This window comes from Dermacentor silvarum, chromosome 7 (genome assembly GCF_013339745.2).
Source record: "Dermacentor silvarum isolate Dsil-2018 chromosome 7, BIME_Dsil_1.4, whole genome shotgun sequence".
Lineage (NCBI taxonomy): Eukaryota > Metazoa > Arthropoda > Arachnida > Ixodida > Ixodidae > Dermacentor > Dermacentor silvarum.
This window is the reverse complement of record NC_051160.1, coordinates 36,632,838-36,648,010: the sequence shown is the minus strand read 5'-3', so window position 1 is coordinate 36,648,010 and position 15,173 is coordinate 36,632,838. Positions and strand designations below refer to the sequence as shown.

General features: G+C 43.0%; 1 protein-coding gene across 1 annotated transcript; it reads left to right on the top strand.

Annotated features, from left to right (window-relative positions):
- The first annotated feature begins 831 nt into the window (after nt 1-831).
- Nucleotides 832-15,114, top strand: LOC119457916 (papilin-like). The gene is made up of 5 exons (XM_037719682.2): nt 832-975; nt 3,339-3,542; nt 8,522-8,710; nt 13,475-13,651; nt 14,645-15,114. Exons 1-5 carry the CDS (start codon nt 921-923, stop codon nt 15,112-15,114), a joined length of 1,095 nt encoding a protein of 364 aa, XP_037575610.1. The 5' UTR covers nt 832-920.
- The last annotated feature ends 59 nt before the right edge of the window (nt 15,115-15,173 follow it).

The window sequence follows — 15,173 nt, the reverse complement described above, 5'->3', positions numbered from 1 at the left end:
TTTGCTGCTTATTGTCGTAGTGCTTATTAAAAATGTACGAGAAAAAGTGGGTTCCTATAGAACACTAGTCTTCTAGTAAATAACTGCAAGCGGCACTCACCTGTAGCTCTTATCCGTGTTCCTGTTTTTACTGCGCAAGTTCGCCTGCCAACTATGGCAATTAAATCAGTAAAAAACCAACCGCATGATCTGTCTCAATGAAATTCTGTCCGTACATTCGGGGCTGCTACTCATGAGCGCTCTTGAAAGCATATAGTTCAAGAAACGATAGATGGACATATTCCTTACAGACAATAGTATTGACAGTCGGGCTAAATGAAGATCCATTGTGATTACAGTACTGCGAAACACGAGGAGAACACGGAAGTAAACAGAACGGCCGTGGCAAAGGGGCCCGTCCTGCTTGCTTCCTTGTTCTCGCCTTGTTTTGCGCTACCCTGCTCATAATTGTGTATTCTTCGTGCGGTTTTCGCAGAACAAGGGCCGAATGTAAACAAGCGCTGGCAAACCTTTGTCTCTGTCATGTTCTTTACAAATATGTTTGATGAAATATGTATACTTGAGATGCACACGAACACGTACCTTTCATAGGCAGGGCTGAGGACGTTCTTCGCCAAGTAGATCTATCCACAGACAGACCAAGGACGCTAAAGAAAACAATATTCTGTCGTGTGAATCTTAGTATTCTGTAAACCGCAGTTTTTTTTTAATTCAAGCCTCATCACCCTGACAATGGCTCCATTATTCTCCTGTCCGGTTCCAAACGTAGAATATACTCGAAACATAAGAAAGCCTGCAAGGTCATTTAAAAAAAAACTGCAGCAGAAGCAGGTCAACATATCTGCTAGTCACAGCATTTATTTCTTGTTTTCTCGATGGAAAATTGAATCTTCAGAACACTTCGAAGCAGTCGCCTAGGTATGAGACCCAAAAGCAGCTTCCTTGTTCTTCTCGTTTGCGTTACGTCTGTCCAAGGTAGGTTATTATTCCTGCAATTTTTAATGATTGTGTGATATGCACAACTTATACCAGTTTTTTGTAGTGCAATCTGTGTTCATTGTGAGCATTTTGCGTACTAGACGTATTTGCGCTCATGTTAAACAATGAAAGGGAACTTTATGACGATTAGAAAAAGTTGAGAAATAGTGTGATAGCCTAAATGGCTGGTGGCTGCTGAATGGGTAGAGGCATATGTTGTGTAACACCCAGTTTGTAAACAAATTTGGAGCTACTTTATATTCCTTGCGAAGTTTCTTGCTTCATTTTAACTCGTCTTATATTCACTTTTATACTGTCCACAATATATCAGCTTCCGTTATAAAGTATCAATTTCACTTGATCTGGTTTCATTCTAACAGCGTCTGCGTGTGACTACATCGGCTTCTTGGCGCTCGGAAGGTGTCTGGGACATATATGTCTGCAAAGAAAGACGAATAAGTTATTGTACGAAAAAGAACCCTGACTCGAGAGATGCTAAGGTGATAGCGTTTAAGGAAAACATAGTGTTTTATGCGTTGGTGTAAAAAAGTGTCAGTTGCAATGTATTGTTATGAATATTTATTTTCTATTGAGTGCTTTTAAATGAGCTGTGTTTCACAGCAGAATAACTGTTTGTGTTGCCACATTTTATCAAGAAATATCAGCTTTGACAAAATTATTGCATGCTTCAATCTGAATAAAGGAGCCGGCCGTGCAGCTAGACTGTACACAGTGCAACGCTGTATACGGCCGACAGGGATATTTTGTTCGAGTAGAGGTTTCAGTTTCCTGGACACATTAAACCGCATTAGCGGCATTAATAAAACATTTTCATGAAATGTTTACTTATTGCACGTGAAATCACTTTGTAAAATACGGCTTTATATGTACCTATATTTTATATTTATTACAGTTCTCGCAATTTGCAACATGTTCACGTGGTAAGGTCAACTTGCTAATTGCTAATGCTAAAGGTAAAAAAAAAGTCGCACTTTTTCCTGTAATGCGAAGCGCAGGCGGGAGTGCTGGCCTAGTACAGAACCCAGGGCCTTGCACTATTTCGTGCAAGAAAACGTTTATCGACGAGCAAACTATCTCCCTTTAGTGAGAAGTGCAAAGCTTACTTCCGTGATGACGTCTTCACACTTCGAGGTGGCGCTGCTTATTGGAGGGCGGGAGGGGTGGGGGTAGTGGATAAATGTGCCATTGGCTTCCTCCGCTTTTCTATCTTGCTTTTCTGTTTTAACGCTGGCGTCCTTTAGGTTATTAGCCTTCCGGCTGATTTACGGAGAAGCTAAAGCACGTGGCGTCAGCCAACAACTTTAGCGACTGCTAAACGGGTTAGGCACAGTGCTCTTCTGGAGCAGTGTTCTTCTTTCTTGTGCCATCGACAAAGTGGCAGAAAGCTAGAATCTTCTACTTGCAATAAGTGGGCCCATGCAGAGTTGGAATCTTGGCGACTACTGCGATTTTATTGGGGAAAGAAGTTCTGCGGAACTCCCAGAGAGAGACAAATGTCCATGCCATTTTATTTAAATACTACCAAAACCCAGAAGGCATTACAAAAATGAGTTTGTTTTAATAAAAATATATGCAGATGTAAACATGATATGGCATTTAAAATATGTACTACTGTCTAGAAGTATGTGGTGTCCGGGATGATGGCAATGGAAGCAGGAAAACGGTTCCTGTGTTGACTTGTTCACGGAACAAACAAGTAATGAAATGTTTGTCTTGCAAAAGGGAACACAATCTTTTATATTGTATTCAAGGCTGAATGATATATACCTCGGAGTTGTTAGGGGCATGTTTCTCGGGATCTGGTTGAGATGAAGCTTTGGCTCGGGCCCAACTCCGACGCCGCCTATTCAAATACGTGTAAAACGCAAAAACGGTTTTCTGAGATGACCACTGAACTTATATTAAACATGGGCGTTAGCAAATAAGTAGTTCGCGAAAGATAGAAATTGAGTTTGACGTGAAACTGGTGTTCTCAGTTCATGCTGGCCAAGAACTAAATATTCAATGAAACTCCACAAAGTCGACGATGTGGGAAAAGATGGTGTGTTTAAATGTTTAAACAGGGGAGACTAGTTAGTGAGATATGTCAATAGTTTTGGTGCCATTGCGCGCTCCCTGATTTCTAAATGGGAACTACTTATTATATTATTCAGTCGGTGGGCATTCGAGAGCACAAAAATGCACCTAACTGCCACTATTCAGCTACAAAAGAAACTTAACGCCTTTCCTATACTGTCATGTGAAAAGATGTAGCCATAAAATTTTAGATGGAGAATTCTACTGCATCAGGAAACTGGAACATCGATGCATATTGTAATGAAACTCTGCTCCTCTTTCAGCATGGGGCGTGAAAGCACCGAAACCTAAACCAACACGACCAGAATACTGTGAAAAACCACCATTTCTAGGGAGCTGCCAACCAATAGTGAGACATTGGTACTATGACACTACAGCAAAGCGCTGTCAACAGATAAGTGTTGGCTTGTGCCCGACAGGCAGCAACTGGTTTGTCTCGGAAGAAAAGTGCAAGACAGTCTGCGAAAGTGAGTTCACATTCTGCCGAGATTTATAAAAAAACACTTTGTTAATTACCAGATGATTCTCATTTGTCCGGATTGGTATTTGAAATATTAGAAAACATTGATAAAGCTGCACACGTAAAAATGTCCGCTCGGGAGTTTCCGGAATGTCTTTCTATAATACCACAAAGAACTACGCTTTCTGTTGCATGTTATTCTTTTTTTTTAAATGTAGTCCAATTGTGAAAGAAAAGACGTCATATTTGTTCAACCGCTCTATTTTGCGAGCACCTGCAAGGAAAGAATATATGAAGCTGTAATTTCACCTTCTACTTTCATTATCTCCTCTCCCAAACACACTACTACAACTAAAAGAACGTTTGTAAATTGCCGAGAAAACTATACCTTAGTCAATTCTCACCAAACGTCCGTTATTTAGCCAACATTGATCCTACTATAGAGTCACACTTGCCGACAACCATATATATATATATATATATATATATATATATACCACACATGTGTATGTGTTAGCGTTATGTACAAGCGATGCAGGGGGTCCGGAGCAAGGTTATTACTGACCACTGGACATCGCGATCTCGAGATTTCTGGATATCGCGATCTCCGGCCTCGAGAGCCATTGCGTGAAGCGGACACCAGGTATATTGCACAATAGCAGTAGACTCACCAGAACTTGTCTCTCCCTAAAAGTGCCGATCAGAGACACGCAGGAAAAGCTGTACCCGCCATTCAGCTGCCATATATTAACACGCATTCTAACTAGTCTTCTTTAAAGTCATACAAACATGAAAAAACCTAGCACGGTCAACTCAACAGGAATCGAAGTGGCGTGAACATTTCTTCTAACAATGCGATGAAGAAAGGTCTGCCCTCCCGCGTAACAAATCAAGAGCAAACTTATTTGACATTGAACTATCGTCAAAGAGCGGACAGCGACAGCTTGTTCCTGCAATAGAAAACGTTGAAGTAAAATTATACAGGCCCGGCCTGTATGTTTGACGGAATAAAAAATGAGACGACTTAGCAAAAAATTCGCAAGCCCTTCTCCGGTCGAGGAAATGGGGGTAAGCGAAGCTTGTCGTAAGTGTACCTGACCTACTACCTTTCCTGCCCTTTCCTTCTACTTTTCCTTCCCTTTCGTGAAACATTTCCTTCCGCTGCGTTGTACGATTCTATGCTCGTCGCTGTTGTCGCTTGCATTCGATCTGTCGAGTTTGATCGGTGGCGCGGTTAGCAGAATTCGCCCACCATTGCCGCTGGCGATTCTTCGAAATGAAATTCCTTCAAAATTAATCTCTCTGTCACGTAAGACAATGAATGGTTCATGCCCCCGTAAGCAATGCAAGGCCGCTGGATTTTATCCAGCGGCCGTGAGCAATGACTCGTAGCCCCGTAAACGCGGCCGCCCCATGACAACGACAGAAGAGAAGTGAAACTCTACGCTGGAATGATGAGTGCCAACAGAGCCAATGGTGGAAGAAGAAGACTACGAACGCGGGAGCAATGACACGAGCGCGTGACGTGCACGAGCATGAGCGCAACCCGAGGGTCGCCAACGAGCCAGCTTCGGAAGAAGACGACGACGCTCGAGTCGATGCTGATGATGACAGTTTTCCAGGACACAGACCCCGACACAAGTGACCGAATACAAGCTTCGCTTGAAAAACAGCCTTTGAAAAGTACAGGGACATTATTCGTTAGACCGCAAGAAGTAATATATTTCCCTTGTGCAGTTGGTCTAGTTAGGAGGGACACTTCAGAGAAGAATTATCTGAGTTGTATTACTAAATTGCCCTTCTCTTACAGCTAGGAGAAAGTTGGAAACCAGAAAAAACACAGAAACGAAAGACTAGCTAGTGGCGACTACACCTTGAAGTTTCTGCACCTAACATCTTTGACGTCATGAATTTTGAGGACATCTGGCCGGGCCTAGTTAAATCTTTATCGGTTATGATCCACTAAGAGAGCCGGAGACTGAACTTAGACATTTCGAAACGCTTTGTGAACCACAGCGGCCCAAATACGAAAAATTAAACACTCACGTCCGCGACGTAATGCTGACGTTCCAGCGATGGGGGTTGGGCAAAGAATTTAAAAATCAGTAAACCTTCGACTTCAATAGAGAAGCCATTGCCGCGAAATTAAGAAACTAAGTTTTGAAAAAATAATTTCTTAGTGTTTGTATTTTCTTCTTTGTGGCTATTTAAAAAAGGGACATTAAACAGATCATGATAAAGGCTACAAGAACTGATATCCGACAGAACGAAACGCAATAACTCACGGCTAAAAACGATTACATGAATTGTCAATAAATATTCACACACAATAACTACAGCTGTGCGATACTTGTATTGCGATAGGAACTAAATGAAAACTCCCGGCGAATAAAGTCGCGGTCGGAGCGAGCGTGGGGGTGAGATTCCGCACAAACTACAAGTGCGGTAATATCATATGGCACCCCGCACGCCGTATATGCTGGGGCTGCTAGGGAGGGCTTGCGACTGTGAGCGAAGATGAATTATGGCTGATGCGCACCTAATGTCGTGGCTACCGTGATACATCAATGGGCATATCTATCGGAAATGCAGGCACTTGGCCTGCTTTGGGAAGGGTTAGTACACGGACAGTAGTGGACATCTTTCGGTGGATGCCCTTTTCCAAGGCGAAGGACGAAAGCGACTTGAGTGAGACGTGAGCCATCGCAGCAGCCGGGACGATCCACTCTTCCAAAACGCGCACCGCACTCACATGGCACCGGTTTACGTCTACCAGGCCGAGGCATGTCCAGAACAGGTGTCCGACGTTTTTTTGCATCGAACTACAGTATAACCCTGGTATATCGAATCTGAAGGGTATCACAAACAGGTTCAATACATAGGTAGTTCGATATATAAAATAATCATTTTATACAAAATTTTCAAGGGCATATTACGGCTGTTCGTTATACACAATAATTCGTTATATGCGGGTTCGATTATTCCGGGTTCGACTGTAGTTTGTAGGGACAGTCGCTGACAGACGCGCGCCTCGCCTTATCGGAAGCGCGGCGCCAAGTGCTGCTCGTAGCAGCGGCGCTGTCATCGCTAGCAATTGACCGCGTGTAGCAAACGGTGGCTACATATTCTAGGCACTGTACCGTAGCTGCAGTTATGGCTGGTGTAGGGAACGCGTCGAGTAAGATGGCAGGCGCGCGTTCCAGACCACGGTGTAAGAAGATAGGTGCTCCGACGGCGCGCCCGCGCTGGGCGAGAGAGCGGCCACTTCGTGTGACCGGAAGTGAGCGCCGCTGCTAGGGGCAGCATGTGTTCAGGAGGCCTTGGAGAAGCGGCACAAAAGTGGATAATTTACGACCTCCGTCAGCATTTAAACACCCATACCCAAAGATATGCAATTTTTCGTTATTTAGACGCCAAATCATGAGCAGGTAGAAGGTTTCATGCCACTTACAGTCAAAATACCGTCATTTCGAACACGAGAGAGACGCGTCGTCTGCTCGAGCAGACGGCGCGCTGCGCTTACCACTGTTGGCCGCGTCGGAGTCAATCGGAATGTCGGCAGAAATATAAAGGACCCTTCCTGCAACCAAGTAGAGTCATTTTAAGCAGGCGAACGACATATATTCATCGAAATAAAGCACTTCTGCCGCGCGTGCCCATAAAAGCGCCAGCAAAGCGAGCGAAAAAGTGGCCCCCAGAACAGGTGCTGCCCCTTGCGGCAGCGGCGTGCGTAAAGTCACAATAAGTGGCCGCGCCTCGCGCCGCCGTCGGATCACCTTCCTTTCTACACCGTGTTCCAGACCGTTCGTGCTCCACCACCGGATGTGACCTACTTTTGCATCATGTACCGTCAATAGCATGCGACTGCGGCGCCACTGCTACTGGAGGGACAAAGTCCATCAGGTGGAGTAGTGCTGTCGCACCACTGAAAAATGGCTCCAGTACATTTTACTTAGGTGCGTGTTTTCGAATATCAGTTACTGCATCAGTAACATGCGTGCAAGGCGAGGGGAGGGGTGGCACATGGCTCTAGGCGTGGCTCAGCGCGTACGATGCCCGCGCCATGAACGTGATTTACGGCCGGTGCAAAGACGCTGGGCGAGCCGTGAGGGCTGGTGGCTGCGCATGTGCGGTAGGTCCCGTAATCTCATTTTTCTGACGTGCGTTGAAGAGAGTACTCGCCCAGGTCTGGTACTCGCGCAGAGGCAGCAGAAGCGTTCTCTACTCTGTGTTTGCGCGTTTTATGACGGCAGCGCTGTGACAGCAGTGCTCGCGGTCATCGAGGGAGATAGTTTAAAGTTTGGCTACGCGCGCGTGCACCGTGCTTATTCATTTAGTAGTAAGTGAACTTTTACTGTAATCTACATGACCGATAAAAATTCAAACCTTCATTCAGTTGTCGAATGCTCTGCTGTCGCCATCAATTATTCGACGTTCGAACGAAACTGCGACTGTATTGCATATTTCTTAGTTTGAGTTATTTATAAAGCCTTTAACACAAATAAGTGGGCACCTCTAGAGGGCAAATGCAATTGATCGACCGAAATTGAGTCTCTTTGTATAGGCTCAGCGTGAATATTCCACTATGTGCGAAACATTTCGTTAGCTTCAGCGTGATCGCACATTCTAATGTCCACGCATATGATGTGGTCCGCCACAAACAGTGCTTACGCGGCTATTACAATTTCTTGACAGAAGGAAGGTGTCGGGCGCACATGAATGTCTGACGCGTAATTTATAGTATAATTTCGTCACCTATTTAAGTTTGCCGATAACATTAGTTATACAATACGAATGCAATGGAAAATTGGTAGTATTGCGATATGGTGCTTTTCGAGTTCTAGGCATCCTCGTTATACTTTTTTATCTTCGCAGACAAATGCATGGCCTAAAAATATATAAACGCAGGTCTTAATAACAATATTTGCAATAACTAATTGTGCACCTCATAAGTGGTCACTAATGTGGTTTTATATATTTTTGCAGGAGTCACTAAGGACGTCCCAGTAGCGTGTTTGAAACCACCTGTCACTGTCTCCTGTGGTCAGGTGCGCCACGCTTGGTACTTTGACCGTAATAGCACTAGCTGTAAAATGCTCAGCTACACAGATCCCGCTTGCGATAGCGCTGGGAACCGCTTTCTGACAGAAATGAAGTGCCAGGGGGTTTGCCTGCGTGAGTACAAGTCTTACTGATAATGCTCTCATAAATATTATTTCTGTAATTTAGATTCGTTTAGACATTGCTCGTCGTCTTACGCTCAATTGGTTTATACCGGATGTTATTTATTTATTTATTTATTTATTTATTTATTTATTTATTTATTTATTTATTTATTTATTTATTTATTTATTTATTTATTTATTTATTTATTTATTTATTTATTAGTATTACCCTCAGGGCCAGATGCATTACATGGGGGAGTGGAACATACGGGGAAAAAAACACACGATAGAGGCTTTGTTCTGGTAATACGTTAGCTGAAAAGATGACATACAAGCGGGAAAGAACACAAACTCAAGCAATTGACCGAGAACAAACAGATGCATACTTGGTTAGTTACATTGCAAAACACTTGTGTTTAAATCTTAATGAAACTGGAAATTGCGGACAGTGGACGTGGCTGAACCCGGAAGGTGGTTCCACTTCTGTGAGGTGCGGGGAACAAATGATTTATAACATGTTTGCGGTCAGCACGACGTTATTCCCACCTCTTCTGCATGATCGAAACGAGGGGAAATATATGATGGAGGTAGAATAAGGTCATAGAAGGTTCAACATTTTAGAAAATTGCCTGCGAAAAATAGGACAATTCTAACCCTTGATCTAACTTACTCGAGGAGGTGGCCATTAGTTGTACGTGGAATAAAAATGGTTCATTAAATAATTACCATAGTTACGCTAATAACCTTCGTCATTACTTATTTTACGGCACGTATTTGAGTCTACGAATTATAACCGGTGAGTTCAGAAGGTGTGTGCCCTTCGAAGGAATTCGCAGGACTGCACCAATTTCGAGATATTGATTTTCAAAGTGTCAGGCGAAATGTATTGACGTGCAGATTAACTTTTGAAGAATATCTTGTTTTATGCATCGAAGCACAAAACTAACTGAAATGCCACTGCATTTCACAGGATACCTTGAAAATTAATATCTTGAAACTGGTGCAGTCCGGAGAATTAGTTTCAAGTGGATAAACCTTGCGAACTCAACGGCTCTAATTCGCAGATTTAAATATGTGCCTTAATTAATATAATCAAAAGTTAGTTAGGTTAACATAGTAAATTATTTATTTAGGCATTTTGATCTTTCATAGCAGTATTGGCCGTGTCATCGAGTAATTTAGATCAAGGACCCTAATTGTGCTATTTCGGAAAATTTACACTTTGCACCTGATAAAAAAACCTGGTATGTATAAACAAATGATTGAGGACCTTAACCGAGAGAGTGTAACAGTGGGATTGAAGATAAATATGCAGAATACAAAGATAATGTTCAATATCTTGGCAAGGGAACAAGTATTCAGGATCGCTAGCCAGCATCTAGAGTCTGTAAAGGAGGAAGTTTATCTAGGTCAATTGCTCACAGGGGACCCTGATCCTGAGGAAGAAATTTACAGAAGAATAAAATGGTGTGGGAATTCATACGGTAGGCATTACCAAATCCTGACTGGGAGCTTACAACTGTCGCTGAAAAATAAAGTGTACAATCATTGCATTCTACCGGTGCTAACACATGGGGCAGAAACTTGGAGGTTAACAAAGAAGCTCGAGAACAAGTTAAGGACTGCACAAAGAGCGACGGAGCGAAAAATGTTAGGCGTAACGTTAAGAGGCAGGAAGATAGCGGCGTGGATCAGAGAGAAACGAGCATAGCGGATATACTAGTTGACATTAAGAGAAAGAAATGGAGAGGCCATGTAATGCGTAGGGTAGATAACCGGTGGACCATTAGGGTTATGTGCCAAGAGAAGGGAAGAGCAGTCGAGGACGGCAGAAAACTAGTTGGGGTGATGAAGTAAAGAAATTTGTGCGCGCAAGTTGGAATCAGCTAGCGCAAGAGATCACAGGAAGAGGTCTTGGTCCTGCAGTGGACTTAATTAGAGGCTGATGATGATGATGAGGTATAAAACAGGAACTATTAGTCGCAGAGCGCGCAGAAGTGACTGGTTATTAATTCTGTACCACCTAGCAACTTATGGACTTGTTCAATGTACAACTTCTATACCAAAGGTGCTTCACACAATAACTTTCTTTGTGGACTTAGACTAATATGAATTCATAAACCAAAGGCACTTGCCACCCAATTACACGGTCATAGGTTTGAATTTCACGAGAGTTGTCAATAGGTGACATATGCTATAACGTATTTCCCTTCAACTATAATTCGTACTGTTGTAACGCGCGCAGAGGCATATTTGCTTTGGACGTTTGACAACGTCGGTAGAACGGCAGAACAATGTGTACCACTGAAATCACCCAGACCTAAGACGTTCAAACCCACTTATGTGTTTCTTCTCATCATTCAATGTTTCATCTACTGTCAAATACAAAAATAGCGTCTGTCGGCATCGGCGTCTGTCGGCAATAATCATACCGAACCACATCATCCCGAACCACCCTGACCACACAGGCCCTCCACGTGGCGCTAGGCGTTAGTAAACGAAAATTGAATTTCTCGAAGTAAAATCCGTCAGAAAATTTGTAAAGTACGACTTAACCACAACCTACATGCGTGATAGCACCGGATTGTAATTTGAATATACGAGAAGTCTGATAAGCAGCCGGGGATGTTTGAATGCTATCGCGTTCCACTCTTAAAGGCGAAGCTTAAGCGTCCTCCAATTCTGATGGTGTTTCGCTGTACTTTGGTTCTAGACAACATTGAGGGGAATGTTGAAAACCGAGCCTCTCTAAATTTTCGACACGCACGCGCATCGCGGCAACGGCAAACAATTAATAAAATTATATATAAATTCTAAGGGCCTTCACATTTTGATATAAGATGGCTTAAATTAATACTGTAAAAATGTCTTCTCAGCAATGCATTTTGTTTAAAGTGAAGGACCGAAGTGAAGCCCACTTTATTCCAGGAAATCAGTGTAAGCTTGGTCTTTGTAAGCTGCTTTCCACGTAGGTGTGTTGCAGTGAAGCCCACTGATAAAGAAAAATGTGATGCGAACGGAGCCCGATAACGCCATCGCGTTCCACTTTTATAGGCGAAGCTTAAGCGTCCTCCAATTTTCGTCACTGTTACGAAGGTTTCACTGCATCTGCCCATATGGGCCTCTGGCTGGCACCTGCTTTTGCTCGGCTAAGATTTGCCGCCCGTTACCTCTCTCAGATGCTTTACTGAATCCTCAACATAGACTACGTAACTACAAGGTTCTAATCCTAACCATTAGGTTTTGGTTTGGATTTCTCGTTCCAACAGGCTAACTTAAACTAGGGAGGTGTAATGGGAAAATATGCTCGTCTACATAAATTTGGCTTGAACGTAGAGAAAACAAACGGGTGGAAATGATCCGGAAACCTCTATTATGACATTGGTCAAGACGGAATTTCGATACCAGATTGTAAACCCCAAGAATCAATAAAACTTGAGTTAAGTAGTTTCTATTTGCCGTAGCGACATCAAGAAGCCGCGGTAAAATAATGGACTCACGAGAGAAAAATATCAAAATTTTGATTGCGCAGCAGGAACAAATGCAGGAACAATTAAATATTTTAAAATGTGAATAATCAAGTCTGCTCACTAGGGCGCGCCTTGAACAAGGGCAGTTCACCATTAGTCAGTTAGCCTAATAATCATTTCACAATTTTATTATGTAGACACCCGGTTCTCTGAAAACTTTACTTCCGTCTGGGTGTGATCGTGCAGTCTATGAGAGTTTCTCCTAAAGGCCAGTACAGGGTTCACAAAATATCCGAAACTCACGTTCTATGATAGGAAAAATAATCTAAGCAATGGTGCCTAATAGCGCAAAAGCAGCAATTAACCTAAGCAGGGAACTCATTAACTGCTAGAGACTGTGAAGGACGCGACCTGCATTGCGAAGTTGCACAAACTCATACTTTTATAACAGTCCTCCACCTCAAATTGGCACAGGAGGAATTAATATGTATAAAAATTATACACGAGCACGTTTTTGTCTTAAAATGTAACATAAGAATAGCTTACATTTGCCTAGTAAGAAGTAATTTGCAAAGGTAAAGAGTAAGAAAAGCACCTGCGATCATTTCATGCATTCATTGGGCTGTCCTGGTCATAATTGATTCAGCTGAAATAAATAATTCATTTCTCTCCTTATTTATTACATTTGTTCAGTTTTCATACTGATTCTAACTGCACTTTTTTGTCGTGTTCAGTCACACTGTAGCCGGACGTTCACAACTTTCGTTGAATTGTTTTACAACGTGTTAGACGGTTGCACACGCTTTCGAGGGCCTCTGATAACCAACCAGACTAGCTACTCTTTATTTTACTGTATTTTGTATGAGAAATACTATAGCTCGTCCTCGTACAAACTATTGTGCCAAAACATATAGTGCTTGAGCAAGTGAACCATAAAAAGGCAGGTATGCTCGTATGGCCAACAGGGCCTATACGAAGAAGTAACTGCCTGTGTTAAAAAAACGTATCGCCGAAACCTACTGAAATTATTTTGCGCAACTCCAAAATCCTCAAAGGCAATGAAAATAGCGAATCAGGTACATTTATATTGGTGGACAATGAAACTACCCAATTAGTGAAGTTCGTTTAAACCAAAGTAGCGCACAGGCAGTGAAATTTTCTCAAGAGGCTGTTATTGCACATTATACACTCAAAGTATATCCTACGTGTTACTCAATAATTCTTCTTGTAATTGTTTTTCATATTGTGTTATTGACGTGTTTGGGTTATTTATTGGGCAAACACTATTTTCAAATTATTTACAGCAACAGTAAAGCCAAAATCCATCTGCAGCATGGATCCTGAACCAGATAGGTGTTTCCTGAGCAAAAAGCAGTGGTTCTTTAATTTTAGAAATAACACCTGCATGAAATTCCAGAAAGGTTGCGGAAAAGGTGCCAACAGCTTCTCCACGTACGATAAGTGCATGTGGATGTGCAGCTGTAAGTATTCGTACTTTCTGCATGTATGCACATTTTGAACGCTGCTGTGTGAGCCTTGTCAGTGAAACACCCGTCGTAGCAGCACTGGCATCTACCTCTAAATTAACCAATGGATGCGGTGTTTGCATTAAGGATATGACAAATTGAGCGCCGATAGGATGCTTCGAACAATTTTATTTTACTGCGAAAGTCATTACTAAACTAAGACCACATGTCATCGGGTAATTTGGTATTCTAACGTAGGAGACCATATAATAAAAGTATTTGGTGATATCCTCGAAACCTTGTGCGTACGTAGTGGTTTACATAGTTACATATTCATTCTATCATAATAACTGGCCTTCTCAGTGCCGCTGCATCACGGCTTCACGAAATGGAATTGTGCTATGTGAAATACCTCAGAATAAATACTTTCAAGTGACGCACGGTCTGCACTACTGAGATCGAGAAAAAGAATTCCGAGGGAGCAGGTTTCAAAGAACTGTTTTTCGTTAGGGGCAACACAAACAAATACTATCTAACTCAAAATAAAATGTTTTTTTCAGTCCTCCCACTAGAAATGTGGAGTTTCTACCTCGGTGAACAATATGTGGTTCCCGCGATGCTCTTGCACCGTGGATGGTTGTAGAACGTAAATTTAAACTTTTGTTTTTTTTTTGAAGAGTATCTGCAGTGAATGTTTGCGCCTGATCGCTCTTTTCTCGTCGGTTGGCCGTACGAGATATTCTGCACATACACGCATAATTGTTTACGCATAATGTTATGGCGGCTTCATCTGCTAGTATTAGTGCAATTTTCTGATATTCCGTGAGATTATAAAGCTATTTCAGCCAAATTACCAAGTCACTGAGATCTTCAGCAGTGAGTACGTCACCCATATGCGCGAGCTCAAGTAGTCAACATCTTTTGAGTCACAGATGTAATCACCATTACCTAGTATTTCATGCATTTCTAGGATAAACTTTACCGAAATTTTTTAAATATTTTCTCCAGATAACCAAGCCACGGCTGCCTTCCCAACTGGCAAACAAATACTCCAGAATGAGCAACCGCCCCTAGGTAAACCCGATGTGCCTAACCAGGTTGGCGCAGTCAGTCCACCAGCCCAGCCCGCTCAGCCTAGCGTACCTGTACAACCTGGCCAACCAAGCAAACCGAGCTTAGGCTTACCCAACCAACATGGTCCTTCCGGCCTGCCCCTCCTAAGCGCCGGATCAAGTCACCCTGGCCAACCTAGCCTAATAGGGCCTCCCGGTCACGCCAGTTCTACTTTACCGCCCAGTACACCAGCTCAATCTAGTCAATCTAGCAGCATACCCAGCACCGGCTTACCCGCTCAACCAGGCCAATTCCCTCAAAGCAGTGTACCAGGTCACCGTAATCAAATTGGCTCGACGGGAAAACCCGGTCAAGCAAACCCTATCTTCCCGCCCAGCACCTCCATCCCTATCCGGTCAGTCTAGTGGAGCTGGCGGGGGCCTACCCAGCCATCCCGGTCAACCAGGCCGGCCAAGTACACCCA

Excerpts from the sequence above, each read along its gene's own strand:
- LOC119457916 (XM_037719682.2), top strand. The coding sequence starts at position 921 with ATGAGACCCAAAAGCAGCTTCCTTGTTCTTCTCGTTTGCGTTACGTCT. Across the intron at positions 976-3,338 it reads TTGCGTTACGTCTGTCCAAG|CATGGGGCGTGAAAGCACCG; the intron begins GTAGGTTATTAT and ends CTCCTCTTTCAG. Across the intron at positions 13,652-14,644 it reads GTGCATGTGGATGTGCAGCT|ATAACCAAGCCACGGCTGCC; the intron begins GTAAGTATTCGT and ends TATTTTCTCCAG.